Source organism: Leptonychotes weddellii, chromosome 10, assembly GCF_054177405.1.
Source record: "Leptonychotes weddellii isolate Sample4059 chromosome 10, ASM5417740v2, whole genome shotgun sequence".
Taxonomy (NCBI): domain Eukaryota; kingdom Metazoa; phylum Chordata; class Mammalia; order Carnivora; family Phocidae; genus Leptonychotes; species Leptonychotes weddellii.
This window is the reverse complement of record NC_138378.1, coordinates 102,886,722-102,903,982: the sequence shown is the minus strand read 5'-3', so window position 1 is coordinate 102,903,982 and position 17,261 is coordinate 102,886,722. Positions and strand designations below refer to the sequence as shown.

The window sequence follows — 17,261 nt, the reverse complement described above, 5'->3', positions numbered from 1 at the left end:
AGCAATATATGTGAAAATGCCTTCTTCCCCAATAGTTTGACAATGGAGTATCTAGTCAAGCTTTAGAATTTGCTAAGGTCACATGTGAAAATGGTATTTTAATTTTAATTTCTCTGGTTAAAAAAGAAAGCTGAGTATCTTTTAATATTTTTATTTATTTTTTTAAAGATTTTATTTATTTGTCAGAGAGAGAGATCACAAGCAGGGGGAGCGGCAGGCAGAGGGAGAAGCAGGCTCCCCACTGAGCAAGGAGCCTGAGGTGGGACTCAATCCCAGGACCCTGAGATCATGACCTGAGCCGAAGGCAGACACTTAACCAACTGAGCCACCCAGGCATCCTTCTTTTCATATTTTTAAAGACCATGTGGTCTCAGGTTCCAGAAAAGCAATGAAAAAGGCTTAAGTCCCAGTGAGCTAGCACTTTTCAAGACTCTGCTTACAACATGTTTGATAATGTCCCATTATGGGGCGCCTGGGTGGCTCAGTCAGTTAACCTTCCCACCCTTGATTTCAGCTCAGGTCGTGAGCTCAGGATCCTGAGATCGAGCCCGGCGTGGGGCTCTGCGATGAGTGTGGAGCCTGCTTAAGATTCTCCCTCCTTCTCTCTCTCTCTGCCCCACCTCACCCTTGCTTGCTTGCAAGCAAGGATGCTCATGCTCTCTCTCAATAAATACTTAAATACAATAAATACATAAAGTACTATTTGATAATTCCCATTGGCCAAAGCAATTCATATGGCCAATCTCAGATTTAAGTAGGGGAGAAATAGACTTCTCTTGCTGGAAACAGCAGCAAGGTTACGTTGCAAAGTGACATGAATTCAAGAATAGGAGGAATTTGTGGCCATTTTGCAATCTACTTCACTTACCTTCATTGCTCTTTTCTTCAGGGTTTTTATTTTTTTTTAAGATTTTATTTATTTATTTGACAGAGAGAGCAGGAGAGCACAAGCTGGGGGAACAGTAGAGGGTGAGGGAGAAGCAGGCTCCTCACCAAGCAGGGAGCCTGATGCGGGGCTCGATCCCAGGACCCTGGGATCATGACCTGAGCTGAAGGCAGACGCTTAACCATCTGAGCCACCCAGGGGTCCCGATCTTCAGGGTTTTTAATAGCCATTTTTGCATGTTTATTTTTCCAAATGAACTCTAGATTCAATTTGCCTAACTTTAGAAAAAAAATCCATTGGTATTTTTATTGAAATTGCCTTAAATTTGTAAAATGGAACTAAGCTTATTCAGAAGTACTTAAATTTTATTATGGTTTTTTTTTTTTAATCTTCCACTATACTTCTAACTGGGCCAGCTCATATGTTGATATATACAAAGGCTTTTACTTTTTATATATTAATTTTATACTTTCTATCTTGCTAAATTTTTATACTGTTGAATTAGTTTTATCATTAATTCTCTACAGCAAGTATACACCCATATCATCAACAATAGAAACAGTTTTCCTTCTCTTCTAATTCTTCTACCTTTATTTATTTTTTCCTGATTGCATTGGCTAATATTTCAATACAGTGTTAAGTAGCAATGGTGATAGTGGGGATTCTCACCTTGTTCCTGACCTTAGCAGGAGGAAAATGTTTCCCTATTCAGTTGGATGGTAGCCTTTGGGAATCATACATACATACATAAAGGCATACAATACATATATGTGTTTGTGTGTGTTCACATTAATGAAGTATCCATAAATTTCTATTTTCTTGAGCGTATTTATTTTTATCAGGAAAGAATGTTAAAGTTTGTTGAAAGTCTTTCCAATATTTATGGAAATAATCATATTTCCCCCTTAGAGTTGTTATTTTTTGAATTATATTAATAGATTTGCTAATATTGAGCCATCCTTGCTTTCCTGGAATAAAATCAAGTTGGTCATGGTGTATTTTGTCTTTATATACCATTGACCCTAGAACAACATGAGTTTGAACCATGTGGGTCCACTTATATAAAATTTCTTTCTATAAACTTTTGGAAAATTTTTTGGAGATGTGCAACAATTTGAAAAAAAACTCACTGACAAACCACACAGCCTAGAAATATCAAAAACATTTTTAAAAAGTTAGAAATGTCATGAATGCATTAATTATATGTAGATACTAGTCTATTTTATCACTAGTCTACTATTAATGGTAGTAACAATTAAAATATATATAAATCTATTATAAAAAGTTATCAAAACTTACCATACATTATCTCTTCATTCTTGATGTCTGTTATTTGTAAAACACACCATCTGCAGTGTTTTGTATCTAGGTACTGCCAGATGATTCATCTTGTAAACAGATGATGTTAGCTTATGGTATTGATAAACACAGTATAGTACTTTAAACTTATTTTCTCTTCCTTAATATTTTCTTTTTTTAAATTATTTTTTTTAAGATTTTATTTTATTTATTTGACACAGAGTGAGAGAGAGAAAGCAAGCACAAGCAGGGGGTAGGGGCAGAGGGAGAGGGAGAAACAGGCTCCCCGCTGAGCAAGGAGCCCGATGCAGGACTTGATCCCATGACCCTGGGATCATGACCTGAGCTGAAGGTAGACACTTAACCAACTGAGCCACCCAGGCGCCCCTTAACATTTTCTTTTCTCTAGCTTACTTTATTATAAAAATACAGATTAGAATACATATAAAATATGTTACTTGACTATATTATTGGTAAGGCTTCTGGTCAACAGTAGGCTATTAGTAAATTTAGAGGGAAATCAAAAATTATACATGGATTTCTGTCTTTGGGGAGGGTCCATGTCCCAAGCCCCACTTTGCTCACGGGTCAAGTGTACTGCTGATTTAGTGTGCTAACACTCGTGTAGGATTTTTTTTCTTATGTGTTCATGAATGAAATTGAACTGCATTTTCTTTTTCCCCTCTGCCCTTGTTAATTTTGATACCAATGTTATACATTCTCATAAAATGAATTTGGAAGTGTTCCTATTTTTCTGTCTTGAATAGTTTTTAATATGAATGGAACTAGGGGTGCCTGGGTGGCTCAGTTGGTGGAACATGTGACTCTTGATATTAAGGTTGTGAGTTTGACCCCATGTTGAGGGTAGAGTTTACTTAAAAAAAATAATAATAATAATTCCACCAGTTAGTGGAATATCTAGACATCTAAAAATAAAACTCACCAATAAGGCCATCTGGGCCTGGAATATTATTTTTTGCTAGATTTTTGACTAGTGACTCAATTTTTTTAATGGTCATAGAATTCATATCTTTTATTTCTTGTAAATATGTTTTGGAAAGTTTTGTTTTTCTAGGAATGGGTCCATTTCAAGTAAATTTGCAAATTTTTTGCATGATTTTATATAGGATTTCTGTTGTTATTTCTTTGATGTCTGTAGCTTCTGCAGTCATGCCCTCTTTTTGTTTCCAATACTGGCTATTTGTGACTTCTTCCTTTTTCTTTGATTCATTTTGTCAGAGGTTTGTCTACCTTGTTAGTTTTTTCAAAGAACTAATTTTTGGCTTTATTGATCATCTATGTCATCCTTGTCTGTTGCTGCAGAGCAAATTACCTTAAATCTTATTGATGAATGGCAACCCACAATTCAGTGGATCTGCAATTTGGGAAGACCTCAGGTGGGATATCTTGTCCCTGTTCCATATGGTGTTGTATGGGACTGACATGGAGGATCTAAAATGACACATCTGGGGACTTGGTACTGAGATGTCCTTGTGCTCCTCCACATGGCCTTCCTGTAAGGACAGCCTGGGCTTCTGTACCTTGTGACTCAGGGCCCCAGATGAGCAAAAATTGAAGTCACAGGGCCTCTTAATGCCTAGGCTCAAGAGTTATTCCTGCTGCTTCTATAGGTCAGTGCAAGTTTCAGGGCCAGCCTAGACACAGGGGGAAGGAAATAGACTTCACCTCTTGGGGGGTGGGGGGAGAAGAGTGGCAAAAGCCACATTGCCAAGGGGCATGCAGGATAGAAGGAAATGCCATGGCCATCTTTGGAAAAATATACCACCATCTAAACTGTATGTTTCCTATTTCATTAATTTCCATGAATTAATCTTGCTTGGCATTTATAGTAGATCTTGAGTCTATGGCTTGCTATCTTTTATAAATTTTAAAAATTCTCACCCAGTGTCTCTTGAAATATTGCTTCTCCATTATTTCTGTCTTTTCCTTCTGTAGTGCCAATTAAATGTTTGTCTGGTTTTCTTTATATACCTTAGCCTCTTGATCAACTATACCATCTTTTTGTCTTTCTATACTGAATTCTAAGTAATTTATTATGACACATGCCCTAATTTGTCCGTTCTCTCAGTTGTATCCAATTTGCTATTAAACCCAATCATTGAAGATTTTGAAAATTGGCTTTATTTTTCAAATTTAATTTACATTTAGTTCTGTACCAAATTTACAATGTTACTTTTAAAAATAATTTTATGTTCCCATAAATATCAAGTTTTCTCTCTTTTTTTTTTTTTTTTAAACATAGTAGTTTTATAATTTTGGTCTGATAATTTCAATATCCAAAGTCTTGGATCTGTTTCTGCTCTATTTTTTTTCTGCTAATTCTTGATCCTGGATACCTTGTTTCTTTCCGTGTTTAGTTATTTTTTATTGTGTGCTGCTCAGACTCCTCCAAAAGTTATTTGTTAGACTCTTCAGGGCCTAGGATGAAGATGCCTGTCTTCAGAAACTTTATAAATGTCATTCTGTCCGGCACTGGGAAAATTGACATTTGAGGGTCACTTCAAACTAAAGTCACAGTGTGAGTTTCCCTAGAAGAGCCAGACAAGCCCCACACTAACCACTGTACATATTTAACAGCTTCCCTGTAAGAGGGATATACCATTATCCTCATTTTACAGATGAGACAACTGAGACTCAGAAATTAAGTAACTTTCCCAAGGTTATCTACTGTAAGTACGAGAGCCAGAATTCAGTCTTGAGCCTGAGTCCTAAGACAGGGCTTCTCCCTACCACCCTGCATTGCAGGCCAGCCCAAGGGAGGGAAGAATCACAATTCGGCTCTTATTAAAGCTTTGAACGGGCTCAACCAACAACACACATGGAAACAAGTTCCTGTTCTGAAAGTTTGGGTGTATAAAACTGAAACAGCATTACCTCAAAACTGCAGCTGGCAAGAAATCACTATATCTAATAAAGCACAATATTTGCTAGAATTCCATTTTCCTGGAATGGGTCAGCAGGTTTTTTGAAACCAGGATTTCAAAAGCAAAAGTGAAACAGCTCATGCTCTCTTAATTGATAGATTTCCTTCATGTTTTTCCACTTATACTGTGTCTGGGGCACCATTTTCCACCCCTATCCCTGCCTTAAGGAAAGACAGCCATTTTGTGACCTCGATCAAGAATGAATCCCTCTGAACCTCAACTTCCTCACCTATCCCCATTTTATAGGGTGCCCCAGACACAGTATAAGTGGAAAAACATGAAGGAAATCTATCAATTAAGAGAGCATGAGCTGTTGAAATCACCCTACCTACCCCTGGCCATCTGTTGGGCTAACACATTTTGGGTTTCCCCGAAGAGTTGGGGCTCTCAACCTCAAAGGCACATCTCCCAAAGGACCTTTAAAAATTGCTGGTGCCCAGGGTACCCGGGCCCCACCCCAGGCCCATCAAACCTGAGTGTCTGTCTTCAGGGGGCAGCAGGTGTTGGGTTGAGAACCTCTGCTTCAGAAGGTGCATCCCTAAGGAGACTCATGTGCGACCTTACCTAGCCAGATCTGATGCTCCAAGGGCTCTTTGTTGGTTCCAGAACCCCAGTGGTCATGGCTCTTCCTACTTGGATGACTGATTTCAGCCGAACCTCTTTCTCCCAGTGTGCACAGATGTCTTTCTCTTTCATTCCCATCAGGGTGGAAAAGTACATGGTTTTTTCCCTTCCTGACCTTATTGAGATGGGAGTCTTTCAGGGAGCTCAAAGCCCTTTGTAGATCCATGAGCTTAAGGCTAAGACAACCTTCAAAACGAGGAAAAATCCATGGGGTTCAATCATTCCACAAGAGCTTTGATTATTTCTTCCACAATACTTTGGGGTGCTGTGGGAATAGGCAAGAATTTTTCTCCCCATTTACCTGGTGGGAAGCAGAGGACTGGAGTGAGGGCCAAGTCACTCCAGGGTCCATGGGGACAGCACCCAGGGGTCCTGAGTTTCCAGCTGGGTCTTCCAGTCTGAACACTTAATATTTGGATTCCAGACACAGTTAGCCCCCCTGCAGTTACCATGGACAATTGATTCAGATCATCAAGTTAAAACATGAACTCTGTAGTTCTATGAGGAAATGGCAGAATTCTTGAGGTTGGAAGGGTCTGAAAAGTGGTCTGTGCTAACCATCTCCCTGGTTGGACCTTCACCAGCGTCTGATACCATGTTTTATGTTTGCATGCATTTAATCCTTCCAGTAGTCCCACAAGGCAGGTAGCACAAAACCTCATCTTTAGGTGAGGAAACAGAGGCATGGACTGACCAGATCAGGGGTGACCAAGCTCCCAACGTCTGCCTGGTATGTGTGCCACCTGCCTGCCCTGATCCCTCGTCTCTGCTTGGACCAGTGCCCCGAGGGGCCCATTCTTGTTGCAGGAGCTCTGGCTGTTCTACCAAGGATGACCTATTTCCATGGGTCCATTCTTGGTTTGGGGGTCACATGGAACAAGGCTAGCCCCCCTTTAGATGCTGAAGGAAGGTCTCCTACACCTCCCTTTAGCTTTTCTTCTCTGGTCTTCCCAAGTGTGTTTAAATAGGATATCTGTTTAGGTTCCCATGTGTCCTATGTATTTTATGATCCTTTCTCCTTCTTTCTTGCCTTCTTTGGATTACATATTTTTACGGTCTCAGTTCCAGCACCCTACCCCGCCCAACATGAGCTTGCTGATTATACGTGGTTTTGTTGTGATTGTGGCATTTACAATCACAACATGCATCCTTGACTTATTAAAATCGAATTAAATGAGTACATTCATCATTTACCAGATAAAGGAAAAACCTTATCAGTGTGACTCCATTTGCTCTCTGCGAATCTGCCCACACAGCAAGATGTCCATATGTTTTAAACTCCACACTACATTATTTTTATTGTTTATATTGGGGGTGACAAATTTTTTCTATAAATGGCCAAATGGTAAATAGTTTAGGGTTTGTGGCTCATGCATGGTCTCTATCACATGTACTTCTTTGTTTTTTTTAACTTTTAAAAATGTAGGAACCATTCTTCTCTAGAGAGCCATACAAAAATAGGCTGTGGGCAGATTTGACCCATGGGCCATTGTTTGCTGACTTCTGTTTTATACAGTCAATATTATTTTGAACTTATCTACATATTCACTCTCTTTGTACTTCATTCCTTCTTATGTTGCTATGCTTCTATATGGGATCATTTTCCTTGTAACATTTAGAATGTGTCATTCCACCGTCTTCTGGCCTCCATTGTTTCTGATAAGTTGACTGTTAATCATGATGTTGGTCTCCTGTATGTGATTTTCTTCTGCTATTCTTGAAATTTTTTCCTTGGCTTTAGAACTACACCAAGACACATGAATTATTACAGTTAAAGTAGGTAGAATTCTCTTTGTGTTTTTCCTACCTTAAAGGTTTGTTGTTCTCTTTTTTCCCCCATCTTCTTTGATCTGTGGCTCAATATTTTTCTTCAAATGTGGCAAGCTTTCAGCCATAATCTCTTCAAATCCCTTTCTGCCTCTTTCTCTGCTTCTTCTGGGACACATTACCTATATGTTTATGTGTTTGGCAGTAGCCACAGATCTCTGAGGTTCTGTTTATTTTTCTTCAATCTTTTTTCTTCTGTATTTTTCAGAAATGTACCTTCTATTGATCTATTGATCTGTCATGAAGTTTACACATTTTTTTTTTTTCCTACCATCTCAGGTCTGTGGCTGAGCCAATCCAGTAAATCTTTCAGTATTGTATTTTTCAACTCTGGATTTCTTTTGTTTTAATAACTTCTATTTGTTGAGTCTTTAGTCTTTATTTTTCTTTAATTCCTTGAACATATATACAATAGCTGCTTTGAAAACTTTGCCTGCAAAATCCAACATCTGGGCCCACTCAGAACTGATTTCCATAGACTGCATTTTTTTTTCCTGAGTACAAGACTCACTTTTCAGTTACACGGCATGTCTAGTAATTTTTGGTTGCAAATTGGACATGTTCAATAAAATATCAAAATTCTGGATTCATTTGATTTTTCTGAAGGTTTTTACGAACTTTCCTAGACATAAACAGTGGAATCAGTCTCCTTCATGGTGTGTAGCCACTGATGTCTTTGATCAGGTTTTTATTTCTTATTTTTATCTCTTTAACCTGGCATCCTAGTAGCCAGCCCCGGGTCTACACACTTGAGTAATCAGTCAGTGATTCAGACAGGTCATGCTCAAACGCCTTGGATTTGTAAGGCTCTGTTTATTGGTCTGTGTGTAGGTTGGGGAAGGAGCACAAAGATTCAATCAATTCTCAAGTTTCTCTTTACCTAGGGCTCTCTTAGGTCTTTCTAGCACATGTGTAAATGTCCAGCCAGCCAGGAATAAGTGAAGAGCATATTTTAGCCTTTCTCATTTCCTGATTGAATATCTGATTGGTTCACCTCTCACCCTAACTGGGAAAAAGACACCAGGCTAACAGAGCTGATGTTACTCATTTCCTAGTCCACCACTTTTCACTGTCTATTGTCTGTTTTGTTTTTTTAATCTCTCTTGGTTTCTGTTTATTTGGTGTTGTTTCCTGGTAATTTTTTTTAACTGAAAGCCAAGCATTAGAAATATAATTCCATGTTGTAAGTAGGTGCTATCTTCCTTCATAAGGGTAGAAAGGTAGGGGCAGATCACCTTAATCTAACCGAGAATAAAAATGATTCAAAGCCAACTTCCATCTATTTGGAGGATGGTCTATCTCAAGTTTATTCCTACTCCAAGGGTCTAGCTCTTTGAAGCACCAACTGAAACCTAGGAAATTTACTAGGCCCCTCTTCCTTGATGGGCATTAAATTTCAGTGTTTTCCTCTAGCTCCACGGAACTGCCCAAGCTCTGCACTGTATGTTAGCCTCTTACCTGCTGATGTCTCTTGTCCAAGATTTGGCAAATGTTTCTAGGGTAAAACCAGCATCAAATGTTGGGTCCACACTCTTCACTTCCTTTCTCTTTGGCTATTGGCCTCTCAAGTTCTTGCTGCCTTTATGAGTCCCAGTGGAGGTGCATGTATACACATGCATACACACACATGGAGTGTGGAAATGCACAATAGGATGTCTGCAGAGCAAAAAATTAATGCCCAGAAGATTCCATAGTGGTTGCAGGAAAAAATGTAGGGATCCATCTATTGTCTTCAAAAACAGGCTTCTTTGAGTCCCTTTAAAACATTTTAGATCTAGAGTCAGCAGATTGGAAGCTCAATCCAGTCCTACTTCTTGAAAGAAAAATTTTAACTTCTGCTACTACAAAATGATGCTAATAATGACATCTTTCTCTCTGGACTGTTTTGATAATGAACAGCACCTTTCATCAAAATGAACATATTTCAGTATATATTTGTGCAGGCACCGGGCTAGATTTTCTGCTTATATTATTTGACTTAAAGGTTTTTGTTTGTTTTTGTTTTTGTTTTAGAAATTATAGAGTGCTGAGTGTATTCACAGTCATAAAAATCTTTTTTAAAGGAAACTACTTTTTATGGCAGGGGACCAAAGGGTTTTTTTGAGGAGAGATTTTTTTTTTTTGTATCTCAGGCTTGGGGCCTGGAGAACTGGGAGATGTACGGAATAGGACATTTCTCAAAGACCAGGAGATAGGTGGCTTCCAGCACCAATGATCCTTTACCTGGTAATCTGGAGGTAGGTCTCAGGTTCCCATCTGGGGTTCCTGGGGCTAAAGGCTATTGCTGATCACCAGAGATGCCATTTTCCTGTTTAAGCTTGATGATCTCTTTACAGTAAGCAGTACAGATCAGGCGTTGGTTGGCAAATAATGGCCAATGGGCTAAATCCAGCCTTATGCCTGTTTTTGGATGACCTGTGAGCTAAAAATGGATTTTACATTTTTAGATTCTTTTTTTTTTATGTGGATGTCCACTTATTCCAACACTGTTTGTTGAAAAGACTATCTTTTCTCCATTGTACTGCCTTTGCTTCTTTGTCAAAGATCAGTTGACTTTATCTACATGGGTCTATTTCTGGACTCTGTTGTGTCCCATGGATTTATTTGTTCTTCTGCCAATATCATATTGTAGCTTTAGAGTAGGTCTTGAGGTTGGATCGTGTCAGTTCTGTGACTTTTTACTGCTTCGATATTCTGTTGGCTATTCTGGGTCTTTTGCCTTTTCATATAAACTTTAAAATCAGTTCATTGAGGGGCACCTGGGTAGCTCAGTTGGTTAAGCATCTGCCTTCGGCTCAGGTCATGATCCCAGGGTCCTGGGATCGAGCCCTGCATCAGGCTCCCTGCTCGGCGGGGAACCTGCTTCTCCCTCTGCCTGCCGCTCCCCCTGCTTGTGCTCTCTCTCTCTGACGAATAAATAAATAAAATTAAAAAAAAAAATCAGTTCGTTGATATCCACAAAGGTTTTTAAAAATGTAAATGGTTGGGAAAAATAGAAGAGTATTTCACGACATATGAAAATTATATGAAATTCAAATTTCAGTCTCCATAAAGTTAATTTGTTTATATCTTGTCTGTGGCTGCTTTCGCACTACTCCAGAGCTGAGCAGTGACAAGACAGTATGGTCTGCAAAACCTAAAATAGGGACTATGTGGCACTTTACAGAAAACGTGTGCCGACCCCTGATCTGGATCTTAGGCTGTGACTTACACTTCGCTCGTTGGCCGTGAGCACAGCCTCCAGAGCCAGGCTGCCCATTTTCAAATCCTGCTATCACTATTACTAACTGTGCCACCTTTAAAATGTCACTTAATCTTTCTGAGCCTCTTTTATCCACGAAGTGGAGATCATGGCTTTTATCTCCTAGAGCTGTTGTAGGGAGTAAATGAATTATTTCATGTAAGGGTTTAGAAAGCCTGGCACATAGAGGCTGCATATTAAGTGTTAGCTGTCATATACATGTTTAGCCTAGCTTAAAAAAAATATTACAGGGCGCCTGGGTGGCTCAGTCGTTAAGCGTCTGCCTTCGGCTCAGGTCATGATCCCAGGGTCCTGGGATCGAGTCCCGCATCGGGCTCCCTGCTCAGTGCAGAGTCTGCTTCTCCCTCTCCCTCTGCCATTCCCTCTGCTTTTGCTTTTCTATCTCTCTGTCAAATAAATAAATAAAATCTTTAAAAAATATATTACAAAAATAGTCTCACCTCTCTGCCCTGCTAATTCATCAGCCTCACTATTCCCAGAGCAAAGATCATCTTAAAATACATGTTAACACTCATCTTTTTAAACATCAGCGTGAGTCCCTGTTGCTCACAGAGGAGGAGCCTGGCATTTGCAGCTCCACAGCCCAGCTGCCCTCCTCTACCCTCCTCTACCTGCCCTCCACTCCCCTTCCCTCCCGTTACAAACCTGCTCCGCACTCTGTGCTTATCCACAACTCTGTGGGTCCTCATCATGTGGCTCTTTCTGCCCAGAAAGCTTTCTTCTGGGAATTTAAAACTTGCCACTGAGATCTGGGGGCAAGTTATAGCCATCATTGCGGCCATGAGCTCTAACATGGAAACCAGTGCCTGATCTTACGGCGGGCAGGCAATCTGCTTGTGAAACTCCAGATAAATTCTTTTCGGGTCAAAAAGAAGGTGGAGGTAGAAAAGGAATCAAGCCCTCTCCCCCAAGTCAGCCCCACCCCCAGCACTGTCTAATGCTGTTGGGGAGTTCTCACCAGCCTTTGACAAAGAGCATGCACCCTGGGCAGAGAACTGGGCGGGGAGAAGTCCAAGGTCACCAGGAACTGGGATGTCCAATTACATGTCAGTATCATAAACAAATCATGAAGCTGTTAGAGTAAACATCAAGATGACATAGCGACATGAAAAATATTCACGATGCAATATTAAGGGGAACTTGCAGGACACACGATTGCATCCACATTGGTTAAATGGACAGTGTGCCTGCTCTGGAGCCTGATGATAGACCCAAGAGGGAGAACAAATCACTTTTGGTTATTGGGGTAGTGGAACTGTGGGTGAATTTTTGTTCCTTTACATAGAGTGCTGTTAATTGTACTACACTGTTTTTTGTGTATTTAAGATGTTTTATGGGAAAACTTACTGGCTTAGACACTTAAGATGAATCTTTTGTCATATGTAAATTGTATTTTTAAAAGGTAAAGAAAATGCAAATATTTTTAAAATACTGATCCAAAGTAAATTGGGATGAGGATAGTGTCTTTGCAGTTTCTCTACCTGCCTTTTCTTCCCTTCCACCTCACACTCAGCAAGACCCCTCGGGACAGCTCCTGTCCAGCCCATGATGTACAGTCACAGCTGTTGGGAATCCCACAATTAGCTCTTAAATTCACATAACCCTTCAGACAATTCCAGAAGGTCTTTTGCCTTCCCTGCTTTGTCCCGGATCCCCAAACAACAGCAGGTATTCGTCCAACGTTACCTTCCTCAAGAATTCTGCCCTTTGCTCAGGAACAAGTGAAGGTATCTGTGGTAACATGCTAGATAATAATGCGATACAGGGTTAGTATTGACCCCTCCCAGATCACACTTTGGCTTTTCAACCTGGCGATTCTCCCTTCATAGGCTGCATTAAAGGAAGCGTGTGTCCCAGACAATGGAGGTGATCGTTGGAGGAATGAATCTGGACTTTCCTAACACAAGGGACATTACTGAGTTGGGCACTTAGGTAGGGCTGGGAGGAAGGGCAGGAAAGCTACAAATCTGGGTGGGTGTTATTTCCAGCTAAATAATCTGAGCTATATTTGCTTTCTTTTAGGACCCACCCAGGCCCACACCTCGCCTGGAGAGAACATGGAAGAGCAACAATCGCCCGAGGTGAGGTGCTTTGTCCTGGTGGGAGAAGTGGGGGGGAGTGGGGTTCCTTTCTAGCAGGTAAATCCAATTCTTTTTTTTTTTTTATTTATTCATTTGAGACACAGAGATACAGAGAGAGAGAGAGAGAGAGAGAGAGAGAGAAAGCATGAGCAGGGAGAGAGGCAGAGGGAGAGGAAGAAGCAGGCTCCTCGCTGAGCCAGGAGCCCTATGTGGGGCTCGATCCCAGGACCCTGGGATCATGACCTGAGCTGAAGGCAGACGCTTAACCATCTGAGCCACCCAGGCGCCCCTAAATCCAATTCTTGATGCAAATTGGCAAGCCCCTCCCTGAAACCTGGGGGGAACGGTCAGGCGGCCTGGCACAACGGAGATAGTGCAACTCTATCTCCTGGAATTTGGGGCTCATCACCCCTGCACACTAAGCTGGCGGTTCCTAGAAATGCCCAGAAAGAGTTATAAATGGGCTTGTTATCTCTGTGAACTTTGAAGCAGATGCTGTGAATTATCTGAAGGCATCTGGGTGAGGTCTTCCCAGAACATCCACAAGATAAGAGTTGAGCATAAATTCTTTATCTCTTACCGAAGTTAGTAATTCAAGAGAAATTAACCTGTGTCTTGTAACAGCGAGATGTGGTCAAGCACCTTATTCACTGCATGTTTTCCCCTGTTGGAATAGTTCCCTTTCTTCTCTTGCTTCTGGGGAGAAAACCTGATCTCCCTTCCCCAAGCCTTCCATGTGATTCACAGAAGCAGAGGATGCTCTGGGCTTGCATGGGGATCTGGGGAGGCCCGGATGGTCTTGAGGACCTGAGTACTGGTCACCCAGTCCCTCCTCTGCTCTCAGCAGCGAGGAGTCCTCTGGCTTAGGACACACCAGTCTTGGGGGGGGGGGAGGTGTACTTGAGAGTTCCCATTTTCCAGTTTACCGTTTCCAGCAGCAAATAAACATAATGCCTCCTATATCTGCTTTTGTGTAGATAATCAAATTAAAAGAGGGAAAGTAGATAATATAAAAAACATGATAGCAAAGAATGGAGTTTTTAACTTTTTAGTCTATATATACTGGGTCTCTTAATTATTTTTTTTTATTGTGGTCAAATACACATAACATAAAATTTACCATTTTATGTGTACATTGAGTGTACAATTCAATGGCATTAAGACAATCACATTGCTGGGCAACCATCACCACTCTCTGTCTCCAGATCTTTCTCATCATCCCAAGAATTGATTTTTATTCTTTTTTTTTTTCTTTCCTCCCTGTCCCCCACCTCCCCCCAACTGTTCTGAGGCATCCTTACCTGCCACTTGCTAAGATCATTGTCAGTAGACACACGTCCCCTTTTACTAGGTGAACAGGGTATGGAGTTAGATGAACATGACTACGGATAATCATAGTTGCCTCTAGATTTTGAGCCTAGAGGAGACAAGTACATGGTCAAAGTACACCGAGGTTTCAGGATCTGCCATACTTCTTTATAAGGCAGTTGATGTTTCTGATGTTTGGTTTCAGTTGCAGACACTGAAGAATTTTCCATTCCCATGCAACTCAGAGAAGTCAGGATCCAGCGTGCCTCCTAAGTCAGGTATGTGGCCCCGAGCCATGAGCTTGGAAGCCTGGCAGTTTCTCCCTGGAGTGGCCAACAGAGGCTCCGACCCTACTCCTCTTGCATCTTTTGACCATTCAGGCCTCTTTTCCAGCCCCCATCCTTCACGCCTCCTCCTCTCCCCTCAGCCGTTTCTGTAGAGGGCCACCAGAGATCAAACCAACATGGCCACACAGGTGAGGGTGACCACCGGGAGCTCACCTCTGGGGGTGCAGAGGGTGCCACAGGAGCTGTGGGTTGGAGCGTGGTCATTTGCCTGCCCTCCTGGATGTAAGCGGTAGTAGCTCCCGTAGACATTTTTCTCCTATAATGGGCTAGATTTGTCTAACACCTGGATGCTGAGAGTTGCTCTGGAGCTGACTGGCTTCTCTGGCTTTATCCTATTAAATGGCTGCATTACAGACTGTGTTTAATGGCTTTGCTTATGTTTGCACTGCCCTAACTTACTAGAGTTTCCAGTTAAGCATGCTGTTCTTACTCTTCCATTATATAAGGAGTGTAGCTAGAAAAAGAAATCAATATACCTCTTAGGAAACGGTTTCTTTAGGAGGTTTACTTTTAATGGCCCTGTAACATGATCAGGAGGTCAGTGGTTTCTAGGGAGACTTAATCCTAAAAATGCTGGTGGCCCAGGTGGGTCACAGAGGCTTCCTGGTGTACCATTTGCATATAGCTTGCGTCTGACATTTATGTGTGTTCACAGACTTTGAGCGATGTTCTCTGACACTCAAGCTAACATTATCCCTTTTGTACCCAGGTGGTTTGCGTTTTAACTTGATACCCTTTACGTATTAATGGGAGCCCAGAAATGTAGAGCCAAGGGATAGAGGGAAGCGAGAGATAGAAAGAAGGCTGGGCAGGAGGGCAAAGGAGGGCCATGAGCGACTTTCCATGGGACACCTGTGGCTTGCAGAGAAGAGTGAGCCTCTTTCCAGCGGGGTTCCTATGGGTCCCAGTGACCTCCTGGTCTTCAGCATTCCACCTCAGGCTGGCGGATGTGGGTCTGCCCCTCCCATTTGGCATCTTTGGCTAAGACCTTGGGGAAGGTAGATCTGACCTTCTTAAATGGGTTCTTGTCTTTGCAGTCCACTCTGTGAGACCTTCTGATATTAAATTTGTGGCAGCCATGGGCAATGTGGAAACTGTGAGTATTTCAAGGAGACAGAGGTGAGAGTCAGGGTTTGGGACTGGAAGCCTCGGGCTGAACTCCTGGTAGCCAGGCAGGATGTTTTGTTTTGGGAGAGAAGAACATTCTCTGACTTGGGGACATTGTAAAACCTAGAGGGTCTGTGTCCTTTTTGTTTTTCTTTCTTAATATCAAATGAATGCCTCCTTTTACATTAATATGTGGAAACTTTCAAAGGTTCTCATTAATAAATTAAACCAATTGATAAATTAAGTCAAAGATCACACAGAATTTTAGAAATCATTTCTTAAGCTTTATTTATGAGATAAAGAAAAAAATGTCCTTACCTGCTTGGTAAATTTTTAAAAAATCTACCCAGCTTTGCTAATAGATTTTAAGTGGCCTATTTTATATGGTCGGGTAAAGGAGAAAGAAAGCAAGGAGAGAGGTGGAAAGAATGAGGAGAGAGGGAAAAGCAGAAAGAGAGGGTCTGGAGAGAAGGGGGTTGGAGAGCAGCGCAGAACGTCAACATGATTCCGTAGTCAGTGCTGCTCCCCGCAGCCCCACCCGGCCTGGTCGCAGGGAGGGTCCCCAGCCCCGCCGCCCCCAGGGCCAGCAGCCCCCGCTGAACAGAATCCCCATCAGGCCAGCGTTCTCCGCTCTGCCTCAGAGCCCCGCAGCTGCACCCCTGCACTGGAACTGAGACATCCCCCACCACCATCCCCTTCAGTGTCTTCCTCCCTCCTCTACCTACTGAGGCTCCTTCCCAGTGGCCCTCCCCTGTCCCTGCTGCAGGCTGTCCTCCCTGCAACCTCCGCCCCTTCCCCCGGACCCCCGCCGGCCCCCTCGGCTACCTCACTGCCAGCCCCGGCCCCCTCCCCGGGCACTGTGCCAGCCCTCCAGAAAGAACCAGCCTTGACATTAGCAAACAGACCAGGGCCAGGGGAACCTGGCAGCAGGGCCTCCTGCCCTTGACCTCCTTCTCGGTGCTGGGTGTGACTGTAACAGTGTGTTGATGGGGGTGAAGGGGGAGGTCTAGCGGGAGAGATGTGGAAGGGGGAGGTAAAGGAGAAAAGAGGCTTCATGTCGCGGAGAGCACCTGTGTCGTATCCCCCTCCCTGCCCCGGGACGTGGGTGACCCCAGCTGGAGGACTGGAACACTCTCCCATCTGGTTCGGGAAGTTCACTGGAGGGAGCGCACCGCGGCAGGCTTCTGAAGTTCCAGCCATCTAGCGTTGGTGACTCGTGATGTCCCTTCTTTGGTGGCAGCTCCGCAGGAGTTCTCTCGCTCATGAATTATGCAGACCCCAGAGCTCCTGCCTGTCACTCAGCTCCCCTTTTCTCCTCCTGTGAGCTGGCCTGGCACCCCATCCCTGATCGTTACCCTCACACGATGGGCACCCCAGCCTCCAGGGTAAAACCTGAGAGCGCAATTCCAAGGAGGCAGCCTTCCTGGGTGCCCAGAGCCTGTGGTGGTGAATTTATTTTTTTTATTTATTTATTTTTTTTTTTATTGCACACATAGTTTTAATATAAGTGGTGTCCCAAGTATTAGATGAGACGTACTTATACGTAAAAAAAAAAAATTATGTGTTTTTTTTTTT

At 42.4% G+C, this 17,261-nt stretch overlaps 1 protein-coding gene across 1 annotated transcript in view; it reads left to right on the top strand.

Moving 5' to 3' along the window:
- Positions 1-12,869: 12,869 nt before the first annotated feature.
- The window catches only part of PLB1 (phospholipase B1), a 99,500-nt gene continuing 95,108 nt past the window's right edge, over positions 12,870-17,261 (top strand). The window contains exons 1-3 of the mRNA XM_081796987.1: positions 12,870-12,924; positions 14,438-14,510; positions 15,617-15,675. Of these exons, the coding sequence (XP_081653113.1) occupies positions 12,901-12,924; positions 14,438-14,510; positions 15,617-15,675 (156 nt within the window). The 5' untranslated portion in view covers positions 12,870-12,900. The remainder of the gene's footprint in view (positions 12,925-14,437; positions 14,511-15,616; positions 15,676-17,261) is intronic.